A 14,453-nucleotide genomic window follows, 5' to 3' on the forward strand; every position below is an offset into this window, starting at 1 on the left:
ACTATCATACTGTTAGAACTATGCACTTTTTCCACTGTATCACTTGAAATGCAGTATATTGTGCAGTCAGAACTCTCATCATTAAAACTATTTCACACTGCAATAAAAAAAGAAGGGCAAGCGTAATGGCTTTAAGGAATACCCAGCAAAAAGTTGTGTACGTGTCACTATATCCCTCACACCATTCTCCATTTGAGTATGTGTACGCATTTTAAATGTACGTCTCATGGTCAATCTGATTATAAGATGGGGGGGGGGCTGTTATTGGGGGGTAATGGTTGAATAATTTAAAGATTTGGCACATAATTTGAGGTGTGGGGAGATATTTAAGCAGTTATGTACGTGGGGGTGGTGATGTATAAAGCATAAATAATGAGGTAATAATGAGGTAAATAATGAGGTACAAAGATTACATGGAAATAGTTAGATAAACATAGAGGATAAGAGGAAATGGGAATCAAAGAAGGGAAGAGATATCAATTGAACTTGCTTCAAAAATTGTAGGGTGTTTAGCTTTACTCACTTTGCCAATGAAATCTGCTTTGGCCAATAGTTTAAAACCAATTCAATGTGTTCTGGTTTTCAACACAGAATATGAAGAAAATCATTATCTTCTGGATTAATAGTGTATCTGTTGTTTTGTCTGTGATTTTTTGCATTTATCAGTGTCCTTGCATGTCTTGGTGTGTTAGCAGTTTTGTTTACCCTTTAAATCAGATTGCCACAGACAATATTAACTCACTGATTCCTTAACGAGACATTATTAAGACAGAGAGACTGCGGATTAACAAGTTCAGCTCATAAGGATCATTCAAAAGTGCTTGTTTCGCATTTCTCCGCTTGAGGAATTTCCGCGGGATAAAAAACAGCTTTTGAAGCTAACTCCAAGAGACAAAGAAGTGAGGGGGTGTGGGTGTTGGAGGTTTGAATATCAGTGAACGAATACATGGGGTTATATCCACAATTAGAAATTATTCTTCACAACTCTGCTTTTGTGTATCATAGTGAAAATTGTTTAAAGTGAATATTGAATTACTGACCATTTGTTCTATTATCATGATAGGTTTTGGAGATAGAAAACAGCATTTGAAAAATTACAATTAGATCATGAGAATGATCATTCACTGAACTAAAAGTAAAAAATCTGTTAAAGACATTCTCCACTATGTGGAGGTAGAGAGCCAAATAATCAGGGTTTTTTAATGCAATTTTATTTCAAGGCTGTCTCGATGGTGGAATTACAGATGATAAGCTGTCACACTTTGATGAATGACCTCCTGACATAGTGCTTATAATGCCAAATGCCAATATGATTATATATATGTTTGCTTGCGTATGTATATGTGCGTACAGTCATTAGTGAGACAGACAGAGATTTGGAGCATGATTGTTCCAAATCGACAGCAAAGGGTTTAGAAAAGGATATAGGGATGAGAGAAGAGGGCAGCGTGATCAAGGCAGGGAGTGAGGGATTTGCTTCAGAGGGAGTGAGAGAGAGGGGGCAGTGACACTCAGTGACAGAATATACTGAATGCTATACTCCCTCGCATGCGCATACACTTTCTCTTCTCTCTCTGCCTCTATGTCCTTCTTTCTAAGCATGTTGGTAAAAGTCATTCAGTCAATTTATCGAGGGTGAAATGATTACAGAATCTCCACATCGTTTATCCTCTCTTTGACGAAGGTAAGAGCAATGTAATTGCTATAATTGACTACTTGTGTACTTTTCCCTATACCTTTGCATATATATCTTTCTCTCTGACTTGCTGTGTATGCTGCCTTTTTAGTCTGGGTAGAGGCCTCGCTGGCTACCCGCCACAGTGTGCTATCTTTCGTGGTCCATTTGGGACTAAATGGGTTTCAGTTACTGTGTAGAGAACTTTAATTATGAGAAACATCTAAAAGTTGTTTCATTTTTGATTTAGCATACATTTGCATAATCAGTGTTGTTGTCTGAAAAGAAAGTGTGGGTAGCTGTAATTTGTTTAGTTCTTGTGTGACAATATACATTTTGATTATCTCTGAAATGCTCAGTACAAAACATCCATCTGATTTACATGACCACTGGAATATACATTTATATATTTCAATAATAGTACTTTATCTTAACAGATTAAACCAAGTGAAACCTTCCCACAATATATAAATACATATTTATGGACACACTATTATTACTATACATAACACTTGAACATTAATAATTACTACAATGGGATTGTACTTAAAACACTTTTTATTTAGTTTAATCGAAAACCAGTCAATGTTCTTTAGCTCAGTGAACTGTTGTTTAAGGATTTTCTGGAAGAACTTATCTCTGACATGGTACTTGGTATTAAAATATTGATTGTTTTTTGTTTTGATTCACAGAACAATAACAAATTAGTCCTTGTCTCAGAAGCCATCAAGTCTGTGGTTGTGTATGGACTGTCTTGAGAGGGAGAGGAGGATCTACACACAACCCTGACCAACGGACATTTCTCGACAAACTATCTCTGTAGGAAATTAGTCCGTTTGTTTCTTTCAGCCGTGGCCATGTCATCTCCCTCTATACCTATGCCCTCCCTCCCCCCTAGTCCATTGGCCATGGAGTACCTGAATGACTTTGACCTACTTAAGTTTGAAGTGAAGCCCGACACACCTCCTTTGCCTCCTCCCTGTCCACACACCAAATCTGGCCTTCAACACAACCCCTCCAGCTCTTCTTATACCAGTCACCCACCTCAGGACTCCAGCCTCAACTCCAGTCCCTATAACTCTCTTCCCCCTTCCCCAACGCTCAGCGATGCCCAGCAACCCCCCTCCTCCTCTTCATCCCTTTCCTCGTCCTCTTCCTCAATGTCCTTCCCCCTCTCCATCTCAAACAGCTATAACTCTGGTATTAGCACAGGATCCCAGGGCAATGTTAATGGCAACTCCACCCATGGGGGTGCCCAGGGACCTAATCCCGCCTCTCTGGAAGACCTTATCTGGCTGGCTGCGCTGCAACAACAGTTTGGGGGGGAAGCAGGGGGACCTGCGTCCTTGCTTGGGGCACTTGGAGGAGGCCTGGAACGAGGGGACAGAGAAAGGGGTCCAGTCGGAAGTTTCCTGGGCTGTGAGGACACAGTGGAGGCTTTACTTAACTCAGCTGCTGCAGCAGTTAGCTCACAGGTAAAGAAACGGAAAGGCATGTCAATAGGGGCCGGTAGCCAGTAGCTGCTTATTTTTAGCAATGACTAAACAATAATCCTAATCTCTCTCGAATCTTTTCTTCTCTCTCAGTTCCCCGCACTCTCCCAAAGCTCCAATAGTAACCTAGGAGACTCTGGCAGCGACAGTGGAGGTGACATCTCCTGCGCAAAGGGAACAGAAATATGCCATCGTCCTCTCCTTTTCCTTTCCTCTGCTCCTCCTTCACTCCCAAACACTACCCCCTCCTCAGCCCCCTACCCCCAAACTCCCAGCCCTCAGAGCCGACATCATCACCATCAGCATCATCATCATCACCACCACCCTCATCATCCCATGCATGGCCACCATCATCACCATCACCTTCAAGTCAGTCAAGTAATAAGGGATTGTCAGTCCTATTGTTAACATAGATGCAGTGGAAACAGAGGCTTAGGTTTTTGTCACACTACAACACTAAACAGATAATATTACTATAATAGCGATAACTGTCAGAATAGTCATAACTGAATAATGGTGCTAACTGTCTGAAATTCAGGGAGGGTTCCTGTAAAACTTGCTCTATAGAGCCAATAACCTTTCTCAAGCCAATAAACATACTGACAATGTTCAAAATAGCCCACATTTATGAATGTGAATAGGAGGGCAAACAAGATACTGTATAGTGATAGAGTTCTCACATATATGATGGTTGGGAGGAAGAGGAATTTGGGGGATAATGCAGTCCTGGGATTAGAACAGGGATTAGAATGTTATAGGACGTGATGATTGAAACGTTGTTTCTGTAAATATTTCTAAAAGATAATGATTTCACAATGAAATAAAAATGAGTTTTAGCTTTGCCATTCTCATTTAAAAGGCAGGTCATTGTCCTAAATAAATGCACTGTAGATGAAGTTGCTCATACAGGTATCTGGGAGAGATAGTGTCAGTAAGTGGAGCATATTGTAAGATTATGATAGTATCTGCTATTATTGCCTTTCATAATCCTGATCACTGTCACTCACACTCAGTCAGATTATGCAATAGATTATAGACATGTGCTGCCAAAATGTACTTTGCACACATTATTAATACACATGCACAAAGCATGCGACACATACAGAATAACCATACAGTATCCCGTTGAGTCAGTCATTTTTAATACATTCTGTGGTTTAGGAATTTCTGACTAGCAATACTAAAATTAGCATCTTAATTATTTTAGAACGGTGTTTACCATATAGTATCCCCTTACAGCAACAACTAATTGTACTATATTACACAGTTTTATTATGCATACACTCTCATTCTTTCACTCTTTACTCTTATTCATGATTGATCTGGCATTGCTGCCATTACTGTTTGCAGTGTGGAGTGGATGAGCGTTTCTCGGATGAGCAGCTAGTGAGTCTGTCGGTCCGGGAGTTGAATCGACATCTGCGGGGTGTGAGTAAGGATGAAGTGGTACGTCTTAAGCAGAAGCGCCGTACGCTAAAGAACCGGGGCTACGCCCAGTCTTGCCGCTACAAACGTCTTCAGCACCGCCATGCACTGGAGTCTGAGAAACATGTTCTCACACAACAGGTACAAAAACACACACAGACACATACTCAGAGACACCCAATCACAGACACACACACAAGTTCTAAAAACAAATGATGGAATTTTACTACCATTTTTCACAAAATCAAGCACAACACAAATTAACTCTCTGTTTTACCCTATTTACTCCATGCATTGCCATCCATCTGTCTTCAAAGTTGGAACAGCTACAGAGTGAACTCTCTCGAGTGCTAAGGGAGAGGGATGCCTACAAGGCTCGCTATGAGAAACTTGTCAGTACAAATGAGGCTTCCAATGCTTGTGCCAACAACCAACCTTCCCCACACCCTGACTACTTCCTCTGAGGGTACCTGAAGGTCACAACAGATATGGAAGAAGATGTCTACCTGAGAAAGGCAATACAATTATAGTATGACTTGGGGAAGTAAAGAAGAAGGTTGGCGTGTGTGAGTGCATGTGTGTTTTTGGGTGGAGGTTGGAAAGCCAGGTGGTGGGGCTATGATTACAAAACAGGAAATCCAGCACCCCTGAACAAATCAGATGAAACTTAACTTTTAGGGTTAGAATCCAGCCCTACAGAGCTACTTAAACACTGTGAAAGTGACTGTGGCAGAATTACTTGATGAAATTCCCTGCAGAGAGATCAAGGTATTATGGACAAGGAGAAGAGGAACCAATTTCTTGGCCCAAGATCAGATGCCATCCTGACCATTGAAAACCAAGTGCTGCTTTTAATAGTTCATAAACTATAAATAACGTTATAATATAATTTGTCCCTCACACAGCACAGGTCTAGGAAGTATAGTAGTCGTGCTATTTATGAAGTGGTATAGGCTTCGGAAAGTATCTCTGGCATGCAGTTATAATTTTCCCTTAAAATAATTTCACAGTTGCCTCCCAATATTTTTCTTCATATTTTGTTTTTAACAAATTGTATCAGATTTGTTATACAGATAATAATTGATAAAATAATGTTCAAGGATTTGAGGACTTGAGGGTCTAACTGTGTAAAAACGTAGATCATTGCATGTTTTTAGACACTTGAAATATGCTGAAATATCCATACTTTTCCTGTAAAAAATTCCAATAGTATGATATTTATCATGTTAACAAGAACAAGAATAGTTGCAGTGTGCTATCTGTGACTGATGTATATTTTCAAGGATAGGAATAGAAATCCCACAATCCACTGGATAACCTTTTACAACATGGAGCTGATAACTGTGGACTGTAAAGGGATTGTTAAAATGAACCTGTAAAAAGACAAGATGAAGATGTGACAGATTTGTGTGACTGTGTGTTGTCTTCTAGCCTAAACATTCAATTTGGAATGTGTTAAGAACACTTCTATATAAGCGTGTGACAACCGGAATGCAATGTATTCCACAGAGCTGGTCACTGTGGACGTGGGTGAAATGCAAAAACATTTTGATATTCATACAGTGGAGACCTAAGTCAAATATCATGAAAATGTTACAGAGGTTACATAAAATCTAGTTCCAACAAATCCAATTCCAGCTGGATGCAGGTTAATTCATTGTTTCATCTGTTTTATTAATTCCTTTATTTACAGTATTTATTCACTGTTTATTTATGTACCTTTTTTATTATTTTCTTTTATTGCTTTAGTGTGTACTTTTATTTCGTGGTAGATTCAATAATTTTCAACTTTAAAATAGTAGCATGATTTACAATGATTAATGCCATTATTATGGTTAAACTCCTAATGTAGTGTGGCTTACTATGAAATAAACAAAATATTTTTACCATCTTTTGCACTGATTCTGCATATTATTATTATTACAGTTTTTCTTTCTTTCTTTCACTTGTTTGTCCATATGCTTATAACACCTTGTAATCCCTCTCTTTTGACCTTGTGACCATCCTATGTTTTCATCTCCTGTGTGCATTTTCTCTTTTACCTTACCCTTTTTACACCATAGCCTCTTACATTTCTCTCACTATCTATCATTCTGTGTCCCTCTATAGAGAGCCAATGACCCTGGCTGTGTGCTGTTTAGGATGACCTCACCCTCAGCCCTGCCTTCCTCTCTGTGTCTCTGGCTCTCTCTCTCTCTGGCTGGTATAATAGTGGCAGGATTAGGGCTATAATAGCGCCCTGACTGCTCACTGCCGGAGTCCATTGTAGCATTGTGCGGGAGGACATGCACAGAATTACATGAACACCCACCCCACTAGCTTACTACCAAAACCATTATGCACAGACACAGCAAATGTATGAATGTTAAAATACACACAATTTAACATTGTTATTTTCTTTATAGCTGAAAGGTAAGTAAAGAAATAGAGAGACAGAGAGAGAGAAGAGAAATGAAGGGTGTAAATTAAGGTTTTTCCCAAAGTAAAGGATGACAGACAAAACCAACATGTAAGGATAGAAATGTATAGACATATGCACAAACACGAGAAAGAGAGAGACATTGGGGGGGAAACAACATTTTGCCGCTCCCTAGTGGTTGCCATTGTCACATGGCATATTTTTGCAGCCATATATTTGTAAAAAATAAATAAAAAGGCCTTCAATATGCTATCTTAAAAACGTGAGCATCCACCGTTGATGTATGCGTCCAAATGCTGTTTACCTTATCTTTGTAGTAACAATTTGATCAGTTGGCGTAAAGTACTATAAGTCAAAAATTATTAAATACTGGAGACGACCATTTGATGTAAGTGAGTCATAAATGCAGACTTGAGATTGTACACACCGCAGGATGTTATATCTGTGACTCGGTATTGACAGAAAACGACAGACTCGAGAGTCCTCACTTTGCCGTTGCTGCGAGCCGACTAGTTCTAGGTGAGATCAGGCTGTGGCTTGAGACAGATCGCACGGGGGAGAGAAATGAGAGGGTGAAAACAGTAGATTTCTAACAGCTGAATTTCATATCGTAGATACCAGTAGATGCACACAAGGACAGCTTATAACGAGGAAACAACTTGGGTAGGCTGGAATTTTAACAAGAATGTTATTGTAGATTAATCAAAGGATGTTCGTCCATGACATGGAATCAGAGCTGTCCGCCTGTACGTGCATTGTTGCTATTGCTGCTGGTCTATCATAGGAAATTTAGCTGTTCAATGATGTATTGCATCTCTGTATACAAAAAACAATAGAATGTGTTGTATGTATAATGTTTCTGCATCTCAGCATTGATATACACTAGTGCACAGTGCCTGTGATGCAGTTGGTGATCAAGACGTCAGTGAAACACACAAATACAGATTAGGTGAACTATAGATTGTGCTCAGTGCCCGTGTAAAAATTGGTGGCACACACACAGATTCCTGAAATTATAAATAGGGCACAGTGCCCGCGATGTTGGTGACACACACAGATTTCTGGAATTATAGAAAGACACGCATAGTGTGTGATGCAGCTGGTGATAACAGTTCCTCTCAGTGGCTTTGGTACCTATGTTTCTCAGATCACAATTGAAATACTGTCATCCCTGAAGTACTTGTTCAACCTCCACATAATCTATTCTAGTCACTTATGCACATCATAAAAGCAATTTATCATTATTTTAAACAAATTACCAATGCTCTAGGTCATGCAAATGAATAGCCTTCGTTTGTCTGTTGTTTCCTACGTTATCAATTGCTTATGTTATGTTGATGTATTATGTGTACAAAATGTATTATATTGGCTCTCTGTTAAAGTGTCTTACCACCACAAACATCTAGACATTGTGTTCATAAATGCACAATGAGGCAGTTGTCATAATTGAAGGGCTAATTCACCATACCGTACATGCATGTACAGCTCAAAGGGTGTTTGCTATGTTTACATTAATGTTTGTATTTTTCCTTTGTGCAATGCAATGCCATAAAATAGTTTTGTATTTTCTGTATCGCATTTGCCCAAATAAGACACGACAATTTACCGAGGAGACTACATTTGTACAAACATTGTTCCTGTCGTATGCCCGTTTGTGGATCGCTTCAAGAAAATGACCAAGGAGGCTAAAGTGGTAGGAATAGTGCCATGTCCGTGATGCAGCAGCAGCTGGTGATTATAATGTTAGCACATTTGCAATGTGCAAGCAGTACTGACATCAGTAAACACATTAATATATGTAACAAAATTCACTGATCTATACTGAAAGTATATCCACTTTCAATTGTTCGCCAGCCAGCCCCTTTGAAAGCAGCTGAATATCAGTTGTAAAAGCGAATTCGCTTCTAAATAAAGAAACAGAATTTCCCTGTTTTCCTTACTACGCTTAGTTTCATTTCATTGCGAATGCATTTGTTAATCGCATTAGTTCAATTGCGGTAGCCAACTGCTCTCCGTTGGATTATAAAAAGGACACCTGAAAAATATTAACTTTGCAGAGTGCCCGGTTCTCGAGTTGAGATATTAGTAGGAAACTCGCTGCAGACCAGAGGACCAATCAGAGTGAAGGGGCTGTGACGCGGAGAGAGTTAAGGCCGCAATATGCTTCTGCGTCTCCGTTTACGGATGGGCGGGCGCACGGATACGCACGGATACGGACGGATAGACTGCGTTTATGGTTCTCCGTAGGCTGTGGGTGCTGAAAACAATTCACCGCCAGAAGAGTAGGTGGCGCAACGGTTTTTTGTAAATCGTCGTGGAGTGTTTATTTACCTAGGTTATCGAGAAGTCGGAGCAAATTTACAAATTAGCCGTTTCATCAATAAAATACGCACATTTTCAGCAACTACACTGCCCATTTCTCTCACATTTTAATTCAGATGCTGATTTACATGTACTGTTTAGCTGAAATATGAATTGTGAAAACTTACAGCAATGGCGGTCAAAGGATTCTGTTCGTCCTGTTTATCCCGGCAACCCCGCCCCCGCCCCTGACGCAAGCAATTCTTAATACTGACCAATCACAGCCAAGGGGGTCTCCGTAGCTCTCCGTCGCTCACGACGGATAGTTAGAAAATTCAGGAGGTGCACGTCGAGCACTCCGGGGCTCTCCGAGGGCTGACGGAGAGCTCGTAGAGGGCGTTCCTCGGAGAAGAGGGCGTTCCCATGTGTCCGTTTTTCGAAAAACGCAGAAGCATATATCGGCCTTAAGCCAAACTGGCAGCAAATCATTATTTCATTATCTTTCATTATTAGGGGCCAAGCAGCAAAGCTGCTATTTGTTAGATAATTTCTTTATCAAGTAATGCACAGATTCATCGGATTCAAATAAAGTACAATAGTTTAATGCTTTCCGGCAGAGAGACAAATCTGATTGCAATACAAAGCTGTCCGCTAGCATTTTGTGCTAGCTAACTATTTAAGCATCACCGCGTTCAACAGTCATTGGTTTACACAGGCATGCAACTGTCACATGGCTCTTATTTCATTGGCTGTACCTTACATAGATCTCATGCGCATGTGTATGTGTGTGCATGTTTACGACATCCCCAGTTACCAACCCTGGTTAAAACACAATAGCAGAATCTCCGGTCCTGGTGTCGTAAAAGCTCCTCCACATTGTGTCAAGAAATTGGTCACTAGACCCCGCGTCTCCGTCTAGCCCTTGTCAAACAGTATCTCCTTAAAACAAACAAACCCCCCATCGTCTTCTAGTCTTAACAGATGCTTACCCTTCCCCCAGGGTAATAAGAAAAGCCTAGAGCAGGGGTGCTCACACTTTTTCAGCATGCGAGCTACTTATAAAATGACCAAGTCAAAATGATCTACCTACTACAAAAATGCAAAACTTTTATTTTATTTTTACAATGTATGTTGATGTACCTTACATACCCGCATGAGCCCATATTGTACAACACAATTAACTATGTACATTTTTGTCATTACCTGACTTTACTCTGATGACTTGCACTGAATAGAATCAGCCAGGGATGCATAGTACGGACAGTAGCTGCTGACAGCCAGCCTCAAGCACACTTTCAAATGATCATCAGTCATGGTGGAACGGTACTTTGACTTAATGATCTTCATGTGTGAAAAGGCCGACTCACATAAATAAGTGGAGCCGAATAATGCAGTCAAGGAGGTAGCACATTTACTCTGTGAGTAAGTTCCAGAACTGTGCATGAGCTCTGGACTTCAGCTGAATGTCGGCTTGTAGTGTCAAAATCTCATCTTCCACTTCAGAAGAGTTCAGGTGAAACAGTGTTGCAATTTTTTATGCGAGTGAATCAACCTCAGCATCTTCCCGAAAGGGATAGCACATGAATGTAGTGACTGGCTCGAGCAAAGAAAAGTCTTGAAAGCGTTTGTGAAACTCTGACAGACAATTGTCAATCTGCTCTGTGTAGCGTACACTGTCAAGTTGCACACAGGCCTTCCCTTGCAACTCCAGCTCTGACGCCAGGTTCTGGAAGTTTGCCAAATCATGGCGCTTTGAGGAGAGATGTTGCATCTTTCGTTTGAAAGATCATATTGATCACTGTTTTGTCTTTTCCTTGCAGCTCTAGATTAAGGTCATTCAACATGTTTGTCAGATCTGTTAAAAATGCCAAGTCTAACAGCCACTGGCCGTCATTTAGCTGCTTGTATTCTGCATTTCCCGCTACACGGAAAAACTCCTTAATCTCCAGACAGAGCTCTCGGAATCTTTGCAGGAATTTCCCTCGACTAAGCCATCTCACGTCAGTGTGTAGCAACAACTCAGAGTGTTCGCAATTAGCCTTCTCCAGATGTTCACGGAATAGCCGTCTTTGGAGAGATCTGGCGCGAATAAAACAGGCGATCTTCGTTGCCACGTCCATGATCTCTTTCATGTTGAGCATTTTAGCGCATAACGCTTGCTGATGGATTATGCAGTGGTAATTCAGGAAGTCCGGGAAAGCGTCGTCCTGCCTGCACTTGGCAATAAATCCATTCAAGCGGCCAACCATTGAGGGTGCTCCATCCATAGTGATAGACACCAATTTGTACACCGGGAGCTGGGTTTTCTCGATAACGTTTTTGAACGACTGAAATATGTCCTCTCCTCGCGTCTGTTCTTTCATGTGCAGTACTGTTAATAGCTCCTCTTTTGCAGTGATTTCAGTAAACACCATACGAATGAAAATGCACATCTGCTGTGTCACTCACGTCCGTAGATTCGTCCAACTGCAGCGAGAAACACTCGCAATCTGCGATGTCCTTCCAAAGTTGACGGGATGGATGATAGGCTGACGTCTATTTTTTTTATGTCATGCGATCTACCCACAGTACCTTTGAGATCGACTGGTAGATCGCGATCGACGTATTGAGCACCCCTGGCCTAGAGTTTGTTTGGGGGGCTCTCTTATCTGCTGACAAGGAATGCTAAGCACCAGTATTATTCAGTATAAAACTTTACATTCTTAATTTCTCCAACACTTGGGCACCTATCGGCGAGAGCACAACCTTTGTTCTCTCACATATATATTATTGGGTGTGCTCAAGCCTTCGGCACATATTTCTTTTTGCCCCCCTAAAACTCAGTCAATATTTGGCCTACATAGACAACGTAGGTGTCAAAAGTTTCGTCTTGGTAGCGATTGAGTTGCTTGTATTGGGATTTACGTTCCGTTGCACGGTTTAAGTAGAAATTACGTTTTTGTGTCGAAAAGTGAAGCTAACGGTGGCTAACTTGCTAACCACAGTCAATGACGCTACTTACGTCACTAACGTCAGGAAAACTCGCGTGACTACCTCTAGCAGAATATTAGTTTAGCAGCTCGTTAACTTCTGGGAGATAGCTAGGCTAACTATAGCTTTACTGCAAGGCAGCTGCAGAAACGCCACAAGCAAAGAGGCCAGGTGATAACTATTTACTAATTTTACTTTGTGATATGACACACAATTGTGATGTGTAATGTACAATATAAGCTGATATTATTAAGGAAGTACATCTACTTTCGGAAACAGTAGTCTACTATTTCACTGAAGTATTAGCATCATGACATTAGCCTGTGTTGCCCGGGCAACACATACTACAGTGGTCTATGATGTAGCGTTATCTGTTTTCAATCGTTAAAATAAACATTCCTCACATATACATTTTCGTTGTAGGGTTTATTCTGACATTAGTAAACGATTTGTTGGTGAAATTACCATTACCTGTGGTTTCAAACCAGTGTAGCTCACTGCAACGCTGTAGCTTACGTGAGACACACTACAAAAACATCTAGCTTACACAACTGTAGGAAGTCAAACGGCGACAGAACATGTTCGGCACTCCCCTTACTTAAATCAAAAGTCTATCTAACTACTAACCTGAACTTCATTGCCACAGCCTAAACGTTGTCAATCTGTTCATGAAAATAATTAATTTCATCTTAAACCGTACAACGGAACGTTAAATCCAATTCAACCAACGCAATCGCTACTAAGACGAACACAGCAGTAGTCTAGTACTGTGCCGTAGTAGTACAATTTATCGGGGCAGTTTCTCCACACAGGCCTATATCGCATTTTGCATTGTTACTGACAATGATCGCTACCAGTGAGCTTTTTATGAATGAGCGATTTTCCACTAAATAAATGTCAAGCTTATTTACGTTTTGGGGGGCATATTTTCCGTTAGCAGATGGTACTGTTTGAATCGCGATTCCATCTTCTACTGCCGGGCAACATCGTAGAATAATCTTCAAAGGGGGTTCTTTATTAATGAATAAATGCAATGAGTAGGCTAAATGCCTGAAAATATCACGAGAAGGGAAAACTTAAAAGGATGTTTAAATCATAGAGATTAGGTCAATTTTTACACCGGTCTGCCAAATGTATTCGTTTTGATTCAACGATGAGGCTGCCGCTTGCAGGGGATATGAGAAGACATCTATTTCATTCTACACTTCACTCGTATTTTCAGTTGTAAATGAGCAGTAAAAAAATCTTTTAAATCTATGTAATATTTATGAATAATAAGTATGCATTTTGCATTTCATACAGAAATATCAGTTGTAAAAATGTCATCCAAAAACGGACCCCTGTGCAACCGACGCAAGCAAGCACACCCTACAATTTCCCCAGAAATTGTACCCTCTCTAGTTGGGTGTGCTCAAGCCTTCGGCGAGAGCACAACCTTTGTTCTCTCACATATATATTATTGGGTGTGCTCAAGCCTTCGGCGAGAGCACAACCTTTGTTCTCTCACATATATATTATTATTATTATTTTTATTTCTTTTTGCCCCCCTAAAACTCAGTCAATATTTGGCCTACATAGACAACGTAGGTGTCAAAAGTTTCGTCTTGGTAGCGATTGAGTTGCTTCTATTGGAATTTACGTTCCGTTGCATGGTTTAGGCTGAAGTTAAGTTTTTGTGGCGAAAAGTGAAGCTAACGGTGGCTAATTTGCTAGCCACAGTCACTGACGTTACTTACGTCACTAACGTCACGAAAACACGCGTGACTACCTTTGGCAGAACATTTGTTTCGCATCTGTTAACTTGGGGGATAGCTAGGCTAACTATAGCTTTACTGCAAGGCAGCTGCAGAAACGCCACAAGCAAAGAGGCCAGGGTGATAACTATTTACTCATTTTACTTTGTGATATGACACACAATTGTGATGTGTAATGTACAGTATAAGCTGATATTATTAAGGAAGTACATCTACTTTCGGAAACAGTAGTCTACTATTTCACTGAAGTATTAGCATCATGACATTAGCCTGTGTTGCCTGGGCAACACATACTACAGTGGTCTATGATGTAGCGTTATCTGTTTTCAATCGTTAAAATAAACATTCCTCACATATACATTTTCGTTGTAGGATTTATTCTGACATTAGTAAACGATTTGTTGGTGAAATGACCA

The 14,453-nt window shown here is 40.4% G+C and overlaps 1 protein-coding gene across 1 annotated transcript; it reads left to right on the plus strand.

Moving 5' to 3' along the window:
• Positions 1-1,485: 1,485 nt before the first annotated feature.
• Positions 1,486-6,484, plus strand: nrl (neural retina leucine zipper). The gene is made up of 5 exons (XM_062450975.1): positions 1,486-1,684; positions 2,368-3,150; positions 3,262-3,537; positions 4,519-4,734; positions 4,911-6,484. Exons 2-5 carry the CDS (start codon positions 2,533-2,535, stop codon positions 5,055-5,057), a joined length of 1,257 nt encoding a protein of 418 aa, XP_062306959.1. The 5' UTR covers positions 1,486-1,684; positions 2,368-2,532; the 3' UTR covers positions 5,058-6,484.
• Positions 6,485-14,453: the final 7,969 nt, after the last annotated feature.

Source organism: Osmerus eperlanus, chromosome 24 (assembly GCF_963692335.1).
Source record: "Osmerus eperlanus chromosome 24, fOsmEpe2.1, whole genome shotgun sequence".
NCBI classification, from domain to species: domain Eukaryota; kingdom Metazoa; phylum Chordata; class Actinopteri; order Osmeriformes; family Osmeridae; genus Osmerus; species Osmerus eperlanus.

Excerpts from the sequence above, each read along its gene's own strand:
- nrl (XM_062450975.1), top strand. The coding sequence starts at position 2,533 with ATGTCATCTCCCTCTATACCTATGCCCTCCCTCCCCCCTAGTCCATTG. Across the intron at positions 3,151-3,261 it reads CTGCAGCAGTTAGCTCACAG|TTCCCCGCACTCTCCCAAAG; the intron begins GTAAAGAAACGG and ends CTTCTCTCTCAG. Across the intron at positions 3,538-4,518 it reads ATCATCACCATCACCTTCAA|TGTGGAGTGGATGAGCGTTT; the intron begins GTCAGTCAAGTA and ends TACTGTTTGCAG.